The following is a 23,686-nucleotide window of genomic DNA, read 5'->3' as shown; positions in this document are numbered from 1 at the left end:
TGAACAGATTTGATTAATTTCTACACTCTGCTGGTGATACTTTGAATAGTCATACAGTCTGTATCCTACAGGATATTTCCTTTTCAGGCAGGGTTTTACATTAAATTACAGAAGAAGCACCCAGAAGTATCATCTTCACATCAGCTTCTATTTTGAAGGCTCAAATCACAGGTCAATTGAAAGCGTATGCAATAAACACACATTTATTTTGAACGACTGCCTCAGCAAGCATTACAGGTCTTTGTAAGAGGAAAAGAAGCATGCGAAGGAATTGATAAGAACATTATGTAACCACCTCGTGAAACAACTATGAAAATTGGCATAAGCAAGCAGAACCTGTCTATTGCAGACTTGTGTATTTTGATGCATGAAATTCCAAGGGGTAGGGCGCAGAAACACATTCTTATCTACGGACTGCAATGTATTAGAAGTTCACTAAAATGCAACACTTCCAAAGAAACAAAAACTTCTAGCTACAGAACAACAGGTGGCAGTTTAGGCACACTTAAGATATTGTGGGCCACTGTACACTGATTGAGGGAGAACACCCTAAAATAAGAAAAGGATTTATAGACTGAGGTTAAAAATCTGTAATGTTTTGGTTTTGACATCTGTTCAGGATCCAGAAAAAGAAGATTTAATGCACTGAACATAAGTTTAACAAATCCCAATCTAAGGAAAAGTAATAGATTTCCAAGTTCATAGCATTTATAGCTTCTGCTGCTGAAATTAGAAGTGTATAAAATGCATTGCTTAGATAAACAGGAATATTTGAGTGTTATTAAAGTTCCCAAAAAGGCTAGGATTGTAAAAACTTGCAGTTACTTACGATTCTGAAGCATCTGCATAATATGTTCTTTAATCATAGGTAAAACGAGCTTTCCTCCAAGGCCACACGCCATCCTGTCCAGTGCACTCTCACCAGCAACTGCATTGCTAAATAAGTTACAAAAATATCAAAAGGTTTGACATCTGCAGTAAAACAAACAGTACAACAGCGCAGGAAAGTGTATTTTCTGGCAGTTCTAGTCTCAAACTTTTGCCATGTGGATATCCATGAGCCTCCGTAAGTAAATAAAGCATACCCAAATCTAAAAGCACATACATAATGGATGCTTCAGCCACAAAGTATTTATCCTCCACTTAACATTTACTATTTTTAGCCCACTGAACAAGTCTATTAGCAGAGAAATCTGGACCTTCCTAGCGTTGAATTTTGCAATATTGCAAATACCTAAAAATCTATACATTATATTTACAGTGAATTAATAAATACTGGCCAGTATCTTTTTGTGTAAATCATCAGAACACATACAAACCAGTTCAGACTTGCTATAAATCAAGTGAATGAGCAGAATTCAAGCTTTAGCATGCAAAAGAACTTCCCAGCAAGGCTGCAGTATCAATACTACAGTACCACAGCCCCTGGCCAATGACTCAGGCAGAAAACATCCAGTTCAGGTGAGGAATTTCTGACTTGCAGCAAGTTCCAGAACTGAGAAGAGCCAAACATTACCCATGTAAAGTGACTTGTTCCACCCAGTTGAATTAATCCCTACGGAAAAGTGAATAGAGTTTCCAGGACACAGCTAACTACTGTTACAGTCTGGGTATGACTAGCACTGTAATAACTCCAGGTTATTACAGTACCTTCTGGACACCCATGCTGATGGAAAAAATGAACAATGGTTCAGAAAAGGATGAATCTCCCTCTTCTTTCAAGTATCATCCATCTGGGTCAGAAATAGAGGTCTTTAAACTGTCATGCTTAAATCCCCAAGTCTCATTTCAAACCATAAGCAGTCTAGAAATTCACATGCTGTGAACAAAGCTGTTTGCACAAAGATACTGACGAAATTGCATGTTTTTCTTCAGATTAGTCATGTTCAAACAGAAGCGTCACTAGCCAGTCAACTGAGCATGGGCATACAGGTTTAGATCGGAAGGAACTCACTGAAATTATTGGCTACATTCATCTGAAATGACGTCGAGTTCTTTCCTTTAACCACTAATTCGTAATATTCAATATGAGGAAATAGTGTTATCTTATAAAAATGACCACACACTTCCCTGCAGAATTTGCAAAACTTTTGCCAGGGAACGAGGAAGCTGGATTTGCATCTTCCTTCTTTAGAATTTCACTGCTCCATGAAGTCAGAGCTACAAAAAAACCTGGAAATGCTAAAATATTCCCTGATGCTTTGGTGTTGGCTGACTCACATCCCCCTTAGTCAGATCTGAACACGCCCTAAGTAGGCTAAGGCCTGATGATCATCAGCCAGTTTCTTGGACGGCACAGAAATTCCAGCTGTCTTACATAGCTAAAAAGACTCAGCAGGAAAAGAGGTTTGCGTGCACACCATGCTCATTGACAGCTCTCCACAAAGATGAACTTGAGTGGTGGGAAATGCATAATAACATGAGTGAATGTGCTGAAAGAATAAACTAAGTACACAATCACCACAGAGCTGATTTCCAGTGTTTTGCATCAAAGCCTTGAATTCTCCTATTACTTTGAGGGCTAGAGGAGCTAAGTTTCTCCTTTAGGCTAAATTTGTTAAGCCTGACTTTTTTCCAGATCTTTGCTCACTACTTGTTAAGAGAAGGAATTTCACACTAGAATCCATAGCTTGGGCTGGGAAGAATGAAGTTACTCCGCTGACAATAAAGAGAAATTGGCATGCCTCAAGGGGATGATTCAGAGCACTTAAACTGCCTAAAGCAGACCATCTGAATAAACTTCCACACCCTGAGAGATTTGACAAGGTTTTGAGCTTTATTTTCTAGTATTCTATTTCCCCTTATAATTTAAGGGAATAAAGATACAAATACTTGACAAACCTGAATGCAGTGGTCTGACAGTTCTAACTGTATGGCAAAACTTGAAAAGCTGAAGAAATGAAACAAACTAAAAGGGTCAGAGGGGAGGAGGTGGGGGAGGGCAGTTCACTTTCAATTCCATAGTCCAGAGGAAAGAAAAAATATTTCAAGTATAGGATTAAACAATCTTTTCCATAAATTCCTTTGGATCGGTTTTGCAAGCATCTTGGCATGCCTGGTATCTAGTAGAAGTTGCTACTCACTTCAGTAGTAAATCAACATCTTTTCTAGTGCTCATCTTCCTATGAAGATTTCCCACTAGATTGTTAATTTATGAGGGGGGGGGTAAAGATCTGGATGACGGCAGTAGGTATTTCCAGAATCAGATATAAAACTACTATACATAAACTGTGCAAGTTCGGAAAGCTGTTTCAGAGAAGGACAAGTTGTATAATTGCTACAATTGAGGCTCTAGTAAAAACATGTCAATATAAGTTATTTTCCCCTCACTACTCCTCCTTTAGGATTTTCTCCTCATTTGTGCAGATGAAGTTTTAGTGTTCTGTCACAAACTGTTTGGAAACACTAATTACATTTGAGCTTTGAAGGAAATGTCAGATGTAAAAAGCATCTAGCTAGATGCAAAAAGCATCTAGCCTGGTAAAGGAACATCAGTGTCATTACAAAGGCATGGAGATGATTATCTCACTGTACATATTTCTGCTTTCTCCTTCATTCTTCCTGTATTTGGACAAGGGCAGACACAAGAGGATGCTGTAGACATACCACTGTCATTCTAGGGAGAAGTTGGAGCAAACTACAAAGCACGCAGGAATGAACAAGTTAGAAATAGTGGACATTTTTAGCAAATCTTTCTTACCTAAGACAAGAGATAAGCTACTGCTAGCTATGACAAGATCTAAAACAGCAAAAACATTTTTTTTGAGCTAGATAGAATCCAGCATGAAATTCCACTATGCAATCTAGTGTCCTTCCAAACTAAGACACCTTTTTATCACTACTGTTTCAAGAGCTAGAAAATGATGTACAGATTGGTTGCATGTGACTAAAAAGGTTGGTATCCTTCAGCTTTGGTTCCAGCACATTTCAGGATAAGCCTCAATTTAAAGGGTTCAGAGCAGTGAATTCTGAAGTGAGTAACTGACATCAGTGACAGAAACAACAGAAATCTGAAAAGTTAGAACAGTGCAAAACAGCGGGCAAGAAAACATGCAACAGTGCAAAACAGGAAGCAAGACAACATGCAACTTCTAGATGTAAATTATGGCAATAAGAAAATACTGAAATAGTTTACTTGCTAAGCAGTACCTAAATAATGTACACATAAACTGTTCTTGAAACCAGGTGCAGTTATTCCAAATCTGCTACATCAATTTTCTGTTCAAATTATCAATTCTTATTACTTTCTAAATTTTTACTCCCCAGTGTCTGAACAGTCTTATATTCTGCTCATGACTGAGGGAACACAATTAGAAGAGTTGATTAAAGAAAAGCAATGCACTGCAGTCATTTGCATCCTGTACGTAAAAGCTATGCAACTTTGAAGGCATATTGAAACAACTAGTTTCACAATTACCTGTCAAAATCATCATCTTCAAGCTCATCTGCATTTGCCCAGTCTTCATCTTCTTCTAAGTCAACCATCATTGCTAGCATTTGAGGAACTGAAAAAATAAGTTTAAAGTCAGGTTGTTTTCTTAAAATATATTCTCAAAAAACCCTAAATTCTAAGTCCTCTCCCTTCAGAAATCATTACAGAAAAAGACCTCTTCTTCTTGTAGCAGATAGACAAGTCTACACATCAAATTGCATCAGCAAAAAGTTCGTAAGAAGTTTTCAGAATGCTCAAATCCAGGACAATGAAAAGTTTTTAATCTTTTTAAAAAGTCTTTAATGAACTCTATCAAGGCTCTAGTATGATGCCCATGTGTCAGAATTATATATAGATACTAGTCACTGAATATAATATCCTCAAGAAAAATGTATTATAGCCCAGAAGTTTCAGACACAGATGCTCATTAAGTGCACATGAAAACGATGTATTGACACATATCTGAAGGATGGAAATCAACCACAATCTGCCACCATTGCTACAAAGTTCTAAAAACTTGCATCAGTGTTAATTACTGCTTGCAAGTCAGGCTAAGAACACACTGTCACCCAAAGTTGATTAGCTATCATATCTAGACACTGCAAAAGCTTGCTAGTTGTTTAGTCTCGATGTTTAATATGAATATGGTTGCTGGTATGTATAGCTTTACACACACTTTATTTTTTTTAATGTAGGGTTGTGCATTGAAGTTTCAACCTTGACCCAGCAGGCCCTCAAAATGTAACTATTGCCAGTATATAGATTATTTGTTTATAATGCAGTTAAGGATGAAACAACTGAGCCTGGTTTACTGCCAGAGCATGCCATGACTTGCCATTTCCTGGAGACTGAGGAAAAACTAGGGCCAAAGCTAGGCACTTTCTCTAGAAATTAAAGCTGCAGCAATAAAAAGCTGTTATCTTAAATACTGAGCTCAAAGAGGGAAATCTGAACCCAAGTTGAATTTCTGAGCAGAGAACTGGTGAACAGAACATGACTTCTCCTAAACCAGCAAAAACAACAGAAGGCAATGGTTTTGCCTAAGACCTACCTGATTCTAGTTGTGAAAAACCAATTTATCAACTTTCTATAGAATGAAAACAAAGCCTTTTAAACTAAAGCACAAAACCATGACAAAAAGCTATCATTTTTGGCTACCTCTTTATCATTCTCTGCACATAACTGCTTTATGAGCTCTGCCAAATTTTTTTCTTATCTTAGTGATTCATTTAATACTACAGTGATTTTACAGCGGGTTGCAAACCAAAAGTACTTCATTCCCACATGGTGCCTTATCCTAATAATGTATCTTAATGCAAATGTTTCATTCCTAAGCACCAATTACCTCCCCAATATAAAAGTAATACGTTCTAACGGGATGAAACTTAGCTATGCTGCCTGACCAGATAAGAAACTTGCAGTGATTTGGGGGACATTCAGCAAGCATCAATATTAATATTAATTTCTTAATAGTTTATATTCTCAACAAGCTACAGAATGGAGTGAACATACAGCATTCTAAACATTACCAAATTTAGAATATATCCTAAAAAAATCTGTTCTTTAAAAAGAAATTCTATAACTATACACATAGCACATCCAGTTTACTTTTCTACAGAAGTTTTATGATTGATTCAGAGATCTGGACATCTACAACTTTCCCCAGCCCAAGCATATGAGTGGAGGAAAAAAACAGTTGTCTTTTGGCAGAAGTTTCAGAAAACAAGCAAGAATCTAGGCACATACAAGTGTGGCAGTGCAGGTGAGAAACTTCTTCCTGAACATCAGGCCACACTGGTGTGTCACTGCCCCGTTCTGCTCACAAGAAGGGTTTAAAAGGCAGAGAAATACCAGCATGCACATCCATTTAAAAGCATTGCTGCTGGGCCTGTCCAGAATAGTTATTTTTAGTATCTCAAATAATAAGCCATGATTAAAAAAGCACAAAGAATTTACAACCTGTATATTTAATGGACTAATTAGTCCAAGTATTTATACAAGCGTTTGATTTTCAAACTCACAGCTTTAACTCAACACTGAAGCTTAACATGCGTGCTGAATTCCTTCTGTCTTCAGTTGCCAGCACCACAGAATATCTGGCCTACATACCAAACTTCAAACGTAGGACTTCAGAACTACATGCATCAACCATTTTTTTTTTTTTTTTTTTTTTTTAAACACAGTACAAATTTCCAAAGCCAGCAGCATGAGAGTAGTATTTTCTTTGGAAACACCTTATGAAGAGTCCACTGTAATTTTATACAAATTGCTGGTGACTGCATAAGCACAGATTAATTCATGAAGAGTCGTAACAGGAAAAAAAAGAAGTGTTTCCTCCTTAATAAAACCCAACTCGGTGTCACTTAAAGTTATCATCAGCAAAAAAACCATATGGTTTCGCCACCTGAACACCTGCAAAGTCAGTTTAATGCCATAAAGGAAGACAAATTATTTCACCAAAGAAAATGAGTAAAATACTTACTGGCTTGTGCAACAATGTTTGTATGCCTCCTCAGCATAGCAGCAGCAGTTTCTGACAAGGTCACAATTACTTCAAGTGCCAATTGACGCTGCATGTTACTGAGACTGGCATCTGCACACAACTACAATCCAGAAGATTAGAGCAAATGGTTAGAACGCAGGTTTCAAGGGGAGAAAAAGAAAAGTGACTTAAGAATTCTTGGCTTTACCCTCAGACTTAGTTGCAACGTAGGTTCTAAATGTGGTCGTAAATACTTGGGAACAGAATCTGCAATTTCTACAAGGGACTTGAGAACAGAGTCATCATTTTGGTAGCAGGAATCATTTACAGCCTACAAAGAGATAAAATGAAGACAGGATTAAATGAAAAGCAAACAACGTATAACTGAGATTACCAAGGAAGCATATACAGGGTCCAAAACCTACAGGATTTCTGTTAGGAAGTTATGGTTCACAATGTTACATACCATCAATTTTTGTCATTATTAGTTTAAATCTAACATAACAGACACTCAAGCAACATTCAGGTCACAAATCAGGGGTGCTAACATGCAAAAAACCCACACTATTCTTTGACATGCACATGCTCAAAAAAGCATTTTAAATAAAGAACAAGTCCTCAGAGGAACTCTGCCCAGAAGGAGAAACAAAATCAGCCTTTTTTGTTTTTAACTGTTATGTGAGAACAGCTTTGAATAGCTTAAACTTCAGAACACCAGGAATCTCAAGTTTTAATAATTTGTCATTTTTTTCTGGACAGCTCTGAAGAGCCACTGAATTAAAGCAGACCTTTCAGCCTTCAGCTACAGGAAAGGAAAAAAAGAAATCAAGTTTTTTTGTAAGGATCTTTCCTATCCTCTAGCCACATCCTGAAAAGTAATTTAAAGCTTACTTTTAAGTGACCAAGTTGATGCTCCAGTACCAAAACATCACACAGTTATTTGATGGTGCTTAAAACTCTTCTAAAAGTAGGACACAAAAACCCAAACCTCTAAAGAAAAAGCAGTCTTTAAGCACACTTTGGGTTTTGAAAGGAATTCTCATTAACAAAGTATTAGATGTCTTACTAGTGTAGCAACTTTTTTCTTAGTGAATAGCTAGGTGCATTTTTTAATACTTTAATCTAGAATCCGATACTTTTGATAAAGCCACTCAAGTAACCCACAACTTCATTTTCAACACAGAAGCAACATCTTTTAACAAAACTGTTCTGAAAAAACTCTTTGCATTTTCTTTGCTAGTAGATATTACTCATCCTCTGGAAGTTTATTTATAAATATTCCATATTTACCGGAAGTTTCTTTAAAACTCCGGACTCTACACCCAATACAACTTTGACATTGTATTAAAACAAGTTTCTGAACTTGTGGTTTAAACTTAGAAACATATCAAGTTGAGACCTAAAATGCAGATGCACTTGTTAGTAGTATTGAACACGAAAAACTACAGTGAGATGAAGTTCCAGGTGTGGGTTGTTTTATTTTGCCTCTCCTGATTTTTTTTTAAACTACCACTGAGTTAAGTGCCTTGGATACATGTTTAAGCAATTAGTTCTGAGAGTTTTAAGTGCTAGAGAATTTGACTAGAAGGATTGAATTGCAAAGTCAGATTTTTAACTTTAGCTTATTCATTTATTTTTTTAAACCACTGCAATACTTGAGCAAAATGAACTTCAACAGCAACAAAAAAAGCATCCAACTGTCTCCAAAGGTCACTCACCACTATTCTAACACATCCCATCTCCTATTTATAAACTTGGATTTTCATATCCATCTTGTGTTACCACAGCCAGAGAATCTAGTCCTTCTCACAATAAGTATTTTAGAAGACAGATTTTGTAACATAATTCTGTGCTCTACAGTTGCAAAATAGCTTGAAAATACAAGCCAAGTGCTGTAACACAGCGTTTAGCATGTGCTTTTACAGCCTAAAATAGTAGCTTTGAGTTATATCACAGAGTGGGCTATTAGTCTGTAGTCTAAAAACAGCATACTATTTAATTGCTGAACATCAGGACAAATGGCATGCCCACCCCAAATCCTGCCTAGCTCCCACTCATACAGTGCTCAGTAGCCAAGGTCCTCTCAGCCAGTTACAACGTTTGAACAATACAATTGCCATTGCCAAAGTGAGACAAAGACTAACCACCAAATAGTGACCTCAATATCAAAATACATTTCTTGTACGGACTAGTACACAGTTAACATTCAGATCATTTTAATAAATTCTTCTCGGCTTCCATTTAAGATCAAGCAGAATGCCAATACTTACAGAAGACAGTAAACTTGGCACAACTTTGCTTCAGCTGCCACAATACACGCATCAACAATGTTTATAGCTCACAGTATCAACAAGAACCTGCTATGCTAACTGCAGCAAGAAAGCTGTCTTTAACCTAAACAGCCAAATTCAAAAAAACACAGGAAGTTCACTACAGCTTTTACCACAGGTACTTAGTTATTTCCATCTTTTTATTAATATAGAAAGGGAACAGGACTGTGAAATAGCATTCCTCCAGAGCTCAAATAATTTCTGTCTCTGGTTTGGTTTACAATAGGGTTCTCCCCAAAAGTAAACAACCTTATATTAGAATACCAACTTTTGCCGAACAGTATCCCTCCTAAAAGGGACCTAACCCAGCCTCAGATGCAATATGAAGCATAAAAAGTCATTCTGTTTGCTAGTTCAATTTATCAAACAGCAAAGATTATTTTATTCAGACTGTTCCTAGTTTGAGAAATCTTTGGCAGAATAACTCTATGCTTTCCTCTAAACTGAAGAGGTATGGCATATCGTGCGTAAATGATTTTCCTAATTGACTACTTTAAATATGGACTACCCTGAGATTTCAAGTATTTCTCAATACTAGGGCTAATTAAGAAACTAGTTTTAGTTAAGTATCTTACAAAGAATTTTAACTCTTATCTAGGTAACACTAAGCTGATCAGCATTGAACTATTCTCCTTAAAATTCTGTCAGTTAGCTTGTGTTTACAAAATTCCTTACTGTTTTCCATCTTGCTGGTGACTGATGTCAGATTAACATATAATCAATCTAGGTCTCCTCAAAAATTCATACGTAACAAAACTTTGCAGACCAGTAATTTGTTTGGATCCAGTCAACACAGACACACTAACGGCAAAGACTTACTTGTGTGGTTTCTTACCTGCAAGATTCCAGGTAGCAAATCTGCAAAATGTTTTAGGAGGGGAAGATTGTGCTCATTAGCAAGCACAAATGCAGCTGCAGCTCTAGCAGACAGAGTCTTGATCTAGAAGGCAAGATTGAAGAGAGACATATGAATAACTGGTAATGAAATGTCTGTTTTCTTTTAACACTAGGCCCATTATGAGACTTTACATGGGATTATCATTTCCCTTTCACATTTTCCTAACAGACACAAGAATTAGTTTTTAACTTTGAGTTCGGCATCTTGCTTCAAATTAAGGTAAAGTGAGTGATAAGATTCTCAACACCTATGTCCTCCACGATATCAAAAAGTTTATCATACTATTCTTCTGACACGGCAAATATTCCAGTTTGTTCTGATTTTTTTTTTTTTTTAAAGCCATTGTCCTCAATTTCCCTCCCAATTTTAAATATGTATGCAAGCGTCAAAGTCCCATTTTTCAAAAAGTGTAATTTAAGTGTTTAAAACATGCTTCTGTAAAGGCATGATTTGTGGTACATTTCAAAATGTTACTCAGTTGAGTTTCAAAGGTCAGAAAAAGTAATCCATGGAGGAGCAGTAAACTGAACCCACATACCTCAGCAGGGTTTCTTATCGTTGCCCAGTATTCTCCCGAACAACAGAAACACTCTCAAAGTATAATTCCCTGAACAAATCAGTAAATCTGAAACCTTCCAGAAAAGCGAGGCTTGCCACATGCCCACAGAGCTAAGTATGCATGACCAGTACAGAACGTATCTTTCTGTTAAACAGGAGGGCCAGAAACTGAGCTGAACAAGGTGTTTCTGGGCACCCACACTGCTGGCTAAAACCCCTGGCTCTACTTTACATCACCACAACCCCAGGTACAGATTTCTCCAACCATAACTGCTAGGGAAGAATCTTGGTCAAAGCAGTGTTGTATAAGCCAGTCAGCCAGCCTGAGGACCACAAAAAGGTCTGGCTCTTTTGTTTTGCTGTAGGCATAGTCAAACCACCTGCAGATACGCATCATTCTCGGGTAACACAATTCTCAGGTTGGAATTTAATGTGTTAACCTTAATGTCTGAAGCTGCAACTGCAAAGTCTTTATACTTGGGATGGGAAAGAGCATTAACAAGCAAAAATATAAAGATCTTACTGATGGATGCTCTTGATCTTGCATACACTGAACCAGCATCCTCTTAATGACCTCCAGATAGTGCTGCTGCTGATTCCCAAAAATTCCAGGAAAATTCCTAAAAAGACCAGAACATTAGTGAAAATTCACAGTGCAACCTTAACCATTGTCTTAACTTTATTCGTTGTTTTAGCTATAGATCGTAACTGCATGTTAGAATTCACTAAAACCACCATACAATAGAATAGCTATAATATAACCATTTGTTAATTAAGTAGTGACAATGTTGTTATAGTTTTACAGCTACTACTTGGATAACCTGTGAAAAAGTGGCGAAGTCTGAAAGCTTACCAGAAAATATGCAGAGCAGCCTCACGCAGTCCAACATTCTGTGAGCTGACAGAGTCAAATAAGAATTTCAGAACTTCTGGCCACTGGTTGTTTCCATCTTCATCTAGATTAAACACAAGGTTTTTAGGATAAGCAAACTAAGAGTGGCTAGACCTCAGTTATGCCAGGCAACGGTTCCACACTACTCAAATTAATTTCAGAACTGATCTGAAGATGCATCCAAGTCATAAGATACATAAGATACAAGGCATAAGGTACAGCATCTCAGAAACAGTGATCTCTATTTACTGCTACATAACAGTACTGGAGAGAGTACATGGTGCAGACGTTCATCAGAATTTAAATGTAACTAGATTTCTAGAACTTCACACAATCTCACCTAAACTCAAGCAATTTAAAAAGCAGAGCTAAAGAATCTTATTTTTATCTGGTCAAGGATAACATAAGCAAACATTCCATTTTATTTTAAACCCTGAAATTAATTAGTACAATAATGCGCAGAAGTCTACATAAAACTAGAGAGCAAGAGATAAAACTGCTATCAATACATAAATATTTTGCCACAGTATCAAGCTTATTTTAATTACCTATTAAGTTCCTGGCCAACTCAGCGACAATGTCACAGATCTTCTTCCTCATACTGGACTGTGTTTCCAACTGAATGATCAACAGCAGTCCACTTTTGATAGAGGTCTGATCATCAGGTGAAAGAGCTGGATAAACTTCTTCAAAGGCAGAAGACAAAAGACGTCGTAGAAGGACAGCTGCCATTTGTCTAGCCTATTGAATGAGACAGCACATAAATTTTGTATCAAAACACTAATGTAAGAAAGAAAACTTCTATTTCCATGAGTAACTGTGGCACTCTGTTCCTTTTCTAAAAGGAAGTGGTTTATAATGTCATTTAGATAGTACTAGCAATCATTTCTCTGACCAAATCTACTAAAAGCACCAGAAATTTAGCACCTATTCTGTTTAGAGGGCTCCTATATACAAACAGCTTCAAATCTTTTCCTGTATTCTGTAACACCTGTTCCCAAACTGCAATGAAAAAGAACAATCATGTTCTTCCGATGAATGATGACTGACATCATGCTTTCAATGATCAGTTTTCACGGTGTAGACTTGTTTGGTGAATGGAATACCTCTCAAGCAAGAGATGACAGTTACAATAGTAGGTAAAAACACTGTCAGAAACATTACTGTAAGCTGATGTTTCTGAACTACCACAGCTATTCAAATATTCAAAGAAATAATCATGAAATCCTCTAAGGTATTAAGCTTTTTCTGGAGCTAAACCTTGGACATATTTTATGACAAGTTAAAAAACTTAGCTGCATTATAGAAAGATGTTTAAATCACATCTTCCTGATATTTTAAATGTCCCACTGGGATAATTATAATCCAAAAGGGTTTTTTTTGGATTAACAGATGACTTAATGGGATAGTTTTGTCAGAAAATTAATCTGTAAGCTCTTTCTCAAACAAGGAAATTTTACCCTAAAGATTCAAGAACCTAGAGTGAGATTTTGTTCCAAGCACAAGACTACTTTGTCAAAAAGAGCCAGAGCTTTCAGCCTTTCACACATCTATGATACACTATTTTTCCTTAAAATTGAATTTGAGCATAGGAACCTCAAATACTACATATTACAATGCTCCATGCTTCCTGCTTGTATACAGTAATTTCACAAGAGTGTCGTTTACATATTTATTTACAATTATAAAAGAACTGGAAGCAAGAAGTATGGGTGACTAATTCCAAATGAATAGAACAAAACGTGCAGTAAAGGCAAAAGATACATGAAGCATCCTGAATGACTTAAATGTGGTGTTCACTAACCAGTGTTTCTAGAAGGACAAGCAGTAATTAAAAGGACAAGAGGTAATTAAAAACATCCCCCCCAAGCTTCTGAAGTTTAACCCATGTAACAAAGCGTTACATGGCAAAGCATTAAATCCTCACAAAAATACCCTAGTTTCAAATTTCAAATATAAAATTCGTATTTACTGAACTCTAATGCAACACATGCTATTTTTTTCCTAAAATAGTCTTAATTGAACGTGTACTTGAGTGAAAAACAGTTTCCCTTGTGACAGCCTTTGGAATTCCAAAACATTCAGTGAGTAGCAGAACTAATGAAGTTACATTTCTAACAGATCTCTCAATGGAGCAAAGTCTCAACTTTTAAAATATCGTATGAAAGTTGGTATTGCTGGAAAAAAATCACTGAAGATACTGTTCATGCTGTGCTTTGCAGTCAGCAGACTCAACAAGTATTTCATATAAAATGCCTCTATGCCAGCAGAAGGGAAGGACCAGAACTAGACCTTGCTCTATATCCTTCCTCATCTCCTCCTCCGCATTAGCACCAGCAAGGACCAAAGCCACCATATATGTAGGATTAGTAGATCTTTCTTAGTAGATTTAAGACAGAAGGTGAACAAAGAGGGTCACAGTGATTACCTGTGCTGTAGCTCCATCATAAGCTAAGGTCCTCTAATATATCACACAGAGGGGCATGAGGTAATAACAGAAGAGATTTTCCCTACCGCCACCGTGAATCCCACTAACAGTTTGCCCATCAATTTTAGTAGTACTACAATATAACAGTGCCTTCCCTTTTCCCATCCCTAGAAGAATCAATATTGTGAAAGATTATAACTTCAACTCATTAGTAGTATGAACCTACATAGAAGAAGCCTTGACTTAGAAGCATATGTGCTGGGACTAAGCAAGGCCACAAAAACTCTGATTCAACATCTTCCCATACTCAGAGCATGGTGTTTCTGTGCACATTCTGACATCTTATAATGACTGAACTTACATTACTTTCATTCCTTTACTGAAGCAATTCGTATGTAGCCAGACAGGGAATAACGCTCATTTTCTTAAAACACAGTCTCAAAGGTAATAGTTTCTACCTCTGAAGAATTTAATTTAAAATATTGGGAAGACAGACAAACACAGACTGATTGCAAGGTACAAGACAAGCAATCAGGTATACAGAAGAAGACAAGATCTGTGCTACGTGAATTACCTCCTGGTTATTGTTCCTAGCTTAGAAAAAATATTCCAAATTCCCTAGAGCAAATTCAAACTTTTGAAGGAGTGACAGAAGCAACTGACTTCTAAAAATAAATAGCAAGTTTCCCTCAGCAAACATCCGTCTATGTAAATTACTATTGTGAATTCAATTATGATGAACATGGTTGATCAATGGCAGCTCTGGGACAGTTTCTTTTGCTTTAAAGAAGCAAGAATATATATTTTTAATGCACACCAAAGGCCCTCTTATATTTAAGTATTACAAGACGTACACCTGAACAAGCATTTCAAAATACTGTAACTTATCCACTATTGCTTTTGATAAAAAGAGGAACAGTGAACTCTTCAGTGCACTACTTCTTATCAATAAATTCTGCGGTGATTTAAAAAAGATGTTCTAAGACTTTACAGATTGCAGAACCAAGGCACAAGAAGCAAACCCACTTGCTGAAACAGGGCAGAACTACAAAGAGATATTTGGGATACTGTGTTCTACACTGGCATTCAAAGTATTTGGGTAATCATGCCCTATTTGTAAGAAAGAGACTGACCCTCTTGTGCATCTACAGGCACTGATTTTTTTGCTTTTGTTTTACAGTTCCTTTTACATCCTCAAAGATGAAAATACTGATGGATGGGAGCAATTGATATTTAGGATGTGATCTGACGATGGACTTCCACAATATTCATTTGAGGGGTCAGCCCCAAGTAAAATCAAAGTGCACAGTGCCTAAAGTTCCCACACAACTCAAAGGGAGAACTGCGGTGCATCAGCAACCTACAGGCTACCTGCCTACCCCTCCAAATGCCGAAGAGGAAGCTGCCCACAGCAGTTTTCAGATTAAGAAACGCAAGCTCTGTGTGACAATATGGAGAGGCAAAAGAGAAAGGTCAGAGAAATTCTAAGAAGGCTGTGAGTATAGCAAAAACCCAGCTTTACAGAGTTTGTTCCTGTATTTCATAGAGCTCGAAGATTCTCAACTCCAAGTCAGGACAAAATTAAAGACTGCCAGTCTAGAGTTAATCAGCAAGAAAACAAACACAGAAGAATACGCAGGGCTTATGCTCCTCTCTCAGAGTTAGGTGATAAATCAAAACTGCAAAAGGAACAGCCTTTAACACTTGAGACACATCCTGAGAATAAAAAACACCAAATAAGCTGTGAATATATAGCACCTTCCTGTTCATCTCTAGAATCCTAACTTTGTAACAGTGAGACTACAGGTTCAGGGCATCAAGGATCTGGGTTCAAGCTGTGCCTTATCCTGAGGTGGACCACCTCGCTCGTCAGCTGGCAGAGAAGCACTCTAACTGCTATGCTGGGTGCTTCACTCCACTTCTGTGAACAGTGTTACCCTGCTACCAGGAGAGCATGATATGAGAACAGAAGGAAAAAGGTGATTATTTCCACAGTGTAGGCATTCGGTTAGAAGGAGATAAACCTGTTATACAGCTAGTTTGTAAGAGTTATTTCTGAGCTGGTTTAATGTTTCTTTCCATGTCAGATACAAGCTGTCCTTAAGATGTGAATCCCTGTTGCACCACCTAAATGCCAAAATGACTAGGTTGCCACCAGGATTGCACTCAACTGCTGCCCTGCAACAGCACAGTCCAGTTCCAGCACACTGGATGGAGCATTTTCTCCAACCCACTTTTCACGGGATGGGGAAAGGCAATAAGACAGAAGCTGTAGGATGCACATTGATCTGAACCCATGTTTCCTGTAGCCTGAGCAAGGTTTTGAGACTTCTTCCAGCAGCCTGCGTTCAGTGGTACCAGCATGCTGTGTGTGCTCAGCAGGTGTATAGGCCCAAGTATATAGTGTATAGGCCCAAGGCCCTGACTACTGTTGACACACTGTTCTCCCCAACATTGGGATCCACATAAAATATGTGCAGACCCAAGTGCCTAGCTGTTCATACCAGCACCGTACTTATTAAACACACACAGAATCCTTCCCTGTATGTCCATTTGCAGAGTTTAGATCAGACACTTAGGCTATGTTTGGGTTTATGGGGAAGAGAAGGTGTTTGCAGATTTTATTAATCAGGATTTCTTGAGTCCAGCGCCTCATGTATAATTCAGTTATGAGCTAACACTAAACCTTTCTTTGGTTTGTACATTGGTGGAGTTACATTGTCAAAGTTATTCTACAAATGCTAGCTTTTATCAAAGATGGCAGAGGTTACGCTTTAGAGGCAAAAGAAGTTACTTTGCACCTGAGCAAGTTAGAAAAAGCCAAGTCATTGGTTAAGATTCTGAGTAAGTTTTAGACATGGGCTATTTGCTTAGCTGACATCAGGGAGTGGTATCAGTAACTATATGGAGCATGTATATATTCACACAAGCATGACTTTGCAGTTGTCAACTCAGGCTGTTATCAAATTCATTCAGTACAAAACAGAAGCTTGTGCATACAGACATGACTTCAGGGCATAACACCACCTTCTGAAGAAAAAGGAACAGCAGTAGGTTTTATTTTCCATGGCAAATTTAAATACAGGAGAGACCTCTGAACTACTTTGTCATTAGAAACATCTCAAAGCAGCAGGATGGAAAACTACTCAGCTCTTATGCAACCAGTTGCAAGTATAATATTGAAGGATTGTCAGAAAAATATGGCTTCGTAGGTAAATAAGCATCAGTATTAGTAAGCTGATACCTTCTCAGCATCAAAAAGCACAAACACTGTCTACCTTTAAACTGATTACTATCCACCAGAAGAGATCACTATCCAGAAATGAACAGCACTGTTATAGTCTCCTTACAATATTGTTTGGAAATTCTACACAGTACGTCCCTCTGGTGCTCAGTAAAACTCTAGATTTGGAAAAGAAAAAAGTAAATACCTTTGACTTCTAAGTAGCTCTGAAGTTTGGAGTACTCTGAAAGCTTAGTGTTTCACTCTGCATATCTAAGTGGATAATAGTTTAGTAGCAAGAACTACCTGATCACTGAAGTGTGAGCCTTCACAAAATCAAATAACCAAAAGTCAGTTACTATTTTTGGACCTGCTAGTCCTTCAAACTATAACACTGATAGGTAATTTAATGAGCATGTCTTCTCCAGATAAGGCAAAATGCAAAAGTACTCTGAATAAAATATACAACAACTGCTACCTGATCTCTCCTTTCTAATTTAAGAAGCTCCAGAAGTTTCAGATGATATGTAAGCAATGTTTAACACATTTAGGGATAGGACCTCAAAACAGAAGGCATTTCTCAACTATAACACAAAGGAACATCACAGTAATACTCATGCATTAGTTACACGTTTTTTTAAGGAAAGAACCCATTCATTAAACAAAATACAACACCAGAAAACAATAGAGATCTAAGCAGTCACTTATGAAAGACTACTTCTGAAACTAAATACCCTACATCACTAAGTCTGAGCTAGTGAACTTGGTCCCTTTACAAATGTGCAGTAAATTAAGATGGTTCAGTTAATGCCCAACTCGTTAATTTATCCCAAAATGACCACTGCTGATGTCTTCCCTCGTCCTTCTCCATGTTTCCTTGAAAAACTGCAGAATCCAAAGACTGTTGAGATTTACCTCCTCAGCAGCAGCAGTATTCCTAATTGCTTGTAGGAGGAACGTGATCTTGGATTGACCTGGTATATTCTCATATGTCTCCTGCATGGAAAGAGATGCAATTTATTGTAAACAGTTACTAGAAAACATGTTTTAAGCTTTAATATGAATTGACTGTTCTTTTTAAACAACCCAACTTCAGTACCCACCCAGTTAATAGGAAAATAACTTTGAAAAAAAAACACTATCAAAGTGAAATTTTCTGGCCTGCTTTACAGCCACAAGTCAAGTCTTAATTACCTGAGAAGACCTGCCATGTTGGAATAATGCATTGCTGGCCACTTACGAGACGAGTTTAAGAAACACAACATAAAGGGAACACATATCCTCCTGGGAATCCATCCTAGCTTTCATCACATCAAAGGATTAAGAACTTCAGAAGCGTGAAACTAAACTAGGAACAATAGGTTAATAACCACTGACCGATCTATAGCCCATAGATCTGTTCAGTTCTTTTCCTGAATCTTTTTTTTGGCCTTTACAATGTCGTGTGGTAGCCAAGTCACAGCTTGGCTACGCATACTGAATAGGTACTCTTCATCTTAAAACTCCTACCTGTATTTCAGTGATGTACTATATCCAAGGCATAATTTCTTAAATATCCTTCTCAAAGTACAACAGAGAGAGGCTACTTAGTCTCCCCTTAAGGGAAATGCCCCTAGTAAACGGTGAAGTTTCATGAGAAGTTCAGTTACCTTGTCTGACACTCTTCTGGCACACTGTCTGTATGCACTGTGGTTTTGTTAGATTGTTACTTAAGTGCTAAAGTGAGAGCATAGAGTAAGTTTTAATACCAGAAGCACAGCATGTGAGCATTACAGAACTGTAAATTCTTATTTCTGATATACTAAATACATGTAAGGTAAGAGCAAAGGAAGCACAAGCTGAAAAGCAACTACCTAAACATGCAGAAATAGTTCTGTACTTACTAACTCTGAGAGCTAGTTTTTATGGACACTAGTTTTAAGACAAATTACCCCACACTTTCCAAATATCCACTACCCTAGTCTGGACTCAGTGAGCAAGCCTACACACAGTCTGGGCTCATTTCATTCAGTTCCCTGCCTGCCTACTTTACCCCATACTCACCATTGTACCAGATCTTATGAATACTCCAGTGAATTTGCATGTCCTTGATATTACACCTGCAATTATCAATTACACTGTTTCTTTATCACCTGTTTAAAATCAGATATCTCCCTGCACTTTCTCTACCTGCTTCCTAGCAGGCCTCAGTCCCGGAGTCAACTCGCACTTCATATTCTCTCTAGATGCAATCAATGAGGCCAAATCCCCTCAGAATTGCATTTAATCTAATCATCTCATGGGGACTGCAAAATTAAATGAGGTTGAGGGTCAAAACAGAAAGTCTTCTCGGATTAACCATTTCCATGAACATGTTTTTACACTGCACTGTTATTTACAAACAACCAAAGAGAAATGCAGGAACAAGAAGGTACCCTAAACACAGGCCTAGTGTGGACCTCAGGCTGTGGTTTCACAGATACCTGAGGCACTGTAAAAGCTGGCTTCCCTCAAGCCAATTCGGATCATCCCAAAGTTCTTTCTGGAGTTACTTTACCTCGCTGCAAATGGCAGCAACCCATACAGGTGTTCACTGGGATAATTCTGTCAGTTCAGAGGATGCTCAGGAGCACCAGTGCAAGGTAGGTGAGAGGAGCACAAGGCCAAAAACAGAACTGTCCCCCTGTGCTGTTGGAGGACTGCTCCCCTGGCTCTGCCCAACTTACCACTAGCCTTAGCTAGACCCTAACTTGTATTCCAGACACTGCAACATCTTCAGTGTATTCTTTTCATTCCTGATGGAATAAACTGGACAAGGTAGCTGTTGCGCAGTTTTGGGCTGAGATACAAGTTTCTTACACAGTATTACTAATTTTCAAAACATGTGCGAACTAGTATCTTTTATCTACATTTAGTACTCTTGTTCTTCCAGAGATGAGAGATTTAAAAGAGCATAAAGTCACTAAGACAAGGTAAAGAAAATTAAAAATCCCTATCAGAAAATAGACATAAAAATAGGAGATCATTGTGTTTTTTTTCTTAAATGAACAAAATTACAGTAATTTTTTAATGAGAGATAAAATGAAGGAACCACGTTTCAGCAAGTTGGTCAGAATCAGTTGAGAGTACCTGCACATGGATATGCACATATTTACAGATTTTTCACTCCCAGCCTTCTTTAAAAAAAACAGCAACAACAAAGAAACAAAACATAAAAACAGCTTTTGCTATGCCCCAACCCAACAAACAGGGAATGACTCCACATCTCATCTTCCACGTAACACACCCCTTGTCCTAAATTCAACGAAAGCCCAAGTCTGTTTCATTCAGTTGCCTACCCACCCTTTTCTCATTCTTGAGATTTTTCATTGGATGTAAAAACCTGCTATTCCATTTACCTTCAGCTATTTGAATCCCTACAGCTTTTAATATTGCTTTCTAGTTAGCAGATTTTTAAAATGCGACTGCGTTATCTCTGTTTAAGATCAGAGTCCTATACGATTTTAGTAAGCAAATATTCTAAAGCCTACGCAATACTTTCCTATTGTCCAAAGAGCCCTCATGTGCCCTGCGTGACCTGGTCTGGCCTGAGAGTTGGTGCTGCTTTGGGCAGACTGCACTGCAGACCTCCTGAGGACCCTTCTGATCTAAATGATACTAAGCCATGAAAATACTTTCAATGCACCTTGGAGATATGTGGAACCCAGTGTCAGATACAGCACAGTTAGATAAGAACAAATGGTGCTGCTTGCTTGTATTTGTATACAAAGTGATGAACCTGACAAGGCAGGGTAATCTGTTGTGACAGTTCAGGTCTCTTATTCTGATTGAGTATAGTGCACATGTATCTATGGAGATTTAACAAACTCCAAATTGGTTCCAAGCAAGCTTCTGGTAAGCCAGGGGTAAAAACCTAACTTCCAGCCTTCGTTTTCCAAGAACGCTTCATCTCACAGGCTTCATGACATATACGAACCAAAGCCAGTTTCTTGGAAAGCGAGCGCGTCATATGCTAGCAGTTGTCATGATAAAGTTCAGAAAGTTGTGAGGAATGTTATGTTACATGCCAGCGCTTGGAAAAAAAAAAAAAAAAAAGAATAAATTCGGGTCCCAAGGCACAGCCTCCATTCTGTGCTCAGGGGATACTACTGCTCCTGGGGAAAGCGGGGGCAGCGATCGATGGTGTGGCTCTCAGGAAGCCCGTGAGAGGCATCCTCTGCCCTGAATCACACTTGGGGGAGCCGGAGCCAGCAGACCGCGTTATCCTTTGTGAGGCGAGGCGCTGAACCCTGCTGACCGCCCAAGCGATGAGCGCGATAAAAGCCCGGTGCGGCGGGCGGGGGGACTCGCCCTGAAACCCGGGCACCCGAGCCTGTAATCCGGCGGGGGCAGGGGCGGGACCCCCCCGGGGCCCCACCAGGGGAACGGGGGGTGGGGTGGGGGGGGATTAAGGCGGCTTAGCCCCTCACAAAGCGCCGGGGCTCAAGCGACGCGCCGGCAAACTTTCTGCTGATACAGGCGGCCGGGTGGGGAAAAAAAAAAAAAAAAAAAAGATAAAAGATAAAACAAGAGAAAGAAATGAAGACAGAACAGCCTGGTTTTGGTCACAAAAAGCATTATTTTGGGTTAAAACCTCCCCGATAAGGGAGAAAAGGGGAATGGGGAAGGGGGGGGGGCGCTCTGAGGCGGGCGGGCACGCGCCCAACGGCCGCAGCCCCCAGCCCAACGGCCCCACCGGCCGGCGCGCGCGGCGCCCAACGGCCACAACCGCCCCCCCCCCCCCCCCCCCCCATCCCAACCGTCCCCTCCTCACACGTGGGGCTCGGCCGCCTCCCCGCTCCTCCGCTCCGCTCCCAACCGCCTCCCTCCTTCCCTCCCTCCCTCCCGCCCTGCCCTGTCAGGGCGCCCTGCCCGCGGTACCTCGGCCTGCTTGCGGACCGCATTGTCGGGGCTGAGCAGGTTGCCCAGCAGGAGGTAGAAGTGCTGCTGCTCCTGCTCCGCCGCCGCCATTGCTGCGAAAGGGAGCGCGGGGGGGGGGGCCCGCAGCCAGCACGGCCGCAGCCACAGCGCACGGGGCCGCCCCCGCGCCTTCCCATTGGCTGCGGCGCGCCGGGGCTCGCCGCCCATTGGCTCGCCGCCTTTGTGACGTCGCGGCCGCTGCTGAGTAGGGAGAGGGAGACGTTCCTCCGCTTCGCCTCCTCTGGTAATACCGCCTCCTCCTCTCTCATTGGTCGGGGGAGGCGGCGCGGCGTTCTGATTGGCCGGCCCCTCCGGTGGGCCGCTCGCGATTGGTCAGCGGAGCGGTCGGGCGGCGCGGGCAGGGAGGGGCCGCGGCGGAGCCGGTGGGGGGTTAAAGGGGTAGCAAAGCGCGGGAGATCGCCGGGCGTGGCCGCGCCCGCTCGGTGACGTCAGGCGGCCCCGCCCGCCCCCCGGGCTGAGCGCGCGCGGGCTGGGGCCGCTGGGGCCGCGCAACCGCCGGGGACCCGGGTTCGAGTCCCGGCTCCGGCCGCGGCCCGGGCGTTGGGGTGGGCCCGGGTGTAGGGTGCACAAACACCTCACCCAGCAGTCAGTAGGGTCACGAATCCCAACTATGCGATGAATAAAACAAAATGAGTAAACCCCGTGTTCGCAGGGAATGTGTATTTCACAACACGCGTCGCCACAGGGTTTGGGGATCGCCCGGCTTGCCCCTGAAGGGCTTTCTGCTCCTCACATGGGACTAATGGGGTGTGTGGGGTTTCACCGGGCACCGAGGCTGGACCTGCTGCCATCCGGGTAGGCATTGCCGCTGGGCGATGCCCAAGGGGTGGGAGCGCTCTAGAAGCAAAAGGGAGCAGCCAGCGGTCTGGTGGGGAAAAGACAGCAAGGTCTGCGTGGCCGAGTTAAGGAGGAATTGTGGGCAGAGCTAGGGAACGATCTTACACTGACTGAAAGCTCAGAAAGACCCAAAGAGAAGATGAATTACGAAAGCAAGCATGCTTTCTGAGATTAAGTGCTCTTCTACAAACCTCCTCAGGCCCTTGCTATGTGGATTCGGTGTTCACAGCTTCTCAGATTCTGAAGGACCTCTTGGATTTGATCTTGAAATAAGCATGGCTTTCCTGCCTTTCTAGCACCTGTGTTTTTCATAAACTTTACTCACACTTCTGTCAGCTTTTTGTACAGAAGCAAAAAAATGTATTTGCTTTCATCTGAACTTGTCTTAATCATGATTTCACCATAAATCTGTGGTAGGATCGCTAGCTGATGCAGTATCTGATAGGGATTGGGGAATGAATGCAAAATGTACAATACGGTTGACTGTTTTCATACTCACTCTGTTATTTTATTTATTTTTTTTTCCCATCTGTGGTTGCAGGGAGTGGGCTGTTACATGAAAACTATCCAGTCATCTTTGAGTAACAACACACAGACACACAGAATTTCTAGGTTGGAGGAGACCTCAAGATCATCGAGTCCAACCT

At 40.1% G+C, this 23,686-nt stretch overlaps 1 protein-coding gene across 1 annotated transcript in view; it reads right to left on the bottom strand.

Annotated features, from left to right (window-relative positions):
* IPO5 (importin 5) overlaps nucleotides 1-22,299 on the bottom strand; it is a 39,325-nt gene extending 17,026 nt beyond the window's left edge. The window contains exons 1-10 of the mRNA XM_084500436.1: nucleotides 22,143-22,299; nucleotides 18,159-18,239; nucleotides 12,141-12,333; nucleotides 11,554-11,656; nucleotides 11,224-11,320; nucleotides 10,080-10,184; nucleotides 7,123-7,245; nucleotides 6,915-7,035; nucleotides 4,418-4,505; nucleotides 830-936 (exon numbers count right to left, since the gene is read on the bottom strand). Of these exons, the coding sequence (XP_084356562.1) occupies nucleotides 830-936; nucleotides 4,418-4,505; nucleotides 6,915-7,035; nucleotides 7,123-7,245; nucleotides 10,080-10,184; nucleotides 11,224-11,320; nucleotides 11,554-11,656; nucleotides 12,141-12,333; nucleotides 18,159-18,239; nucleotides 22,143-22,232 (1,108 nt within the window). The 5' untranslated portion in view covers nucleotides 22,233-22,299. The remainder of the gene's footprint in view (nucleotides 1-829; nucleotides 937-4,417; nucleotides 4,506-6,914; nucleotides 7,036-7,122; nucleotides 7,246-10,079; nucleotides 10,185-11,223; nucleotides 11,321-11,553; nucleotides 11,657-12,140; nucleotides 12,334-18,158; nucleotides 18,240-22,142) is intronic.
* Between the last annotated feature and the right edge of the window lie 1,387 nt (nucleotides 22,300-23,686).

This window comes from Aythya ferina (assembly GCF_964211825.1).
Source record: "Aythya ferina genome assembly, chromosome: 1".
NCBI classification, from domain to species: domain Eukaryota; kingdom Metazoa; phylum Chordata; class Aves; order Anseriformes; family Anatidae; genus Aythya; species Aythya ferina.
This window is presented reverse-complemented; position numbering and strand designations above follow the sequence as displayed.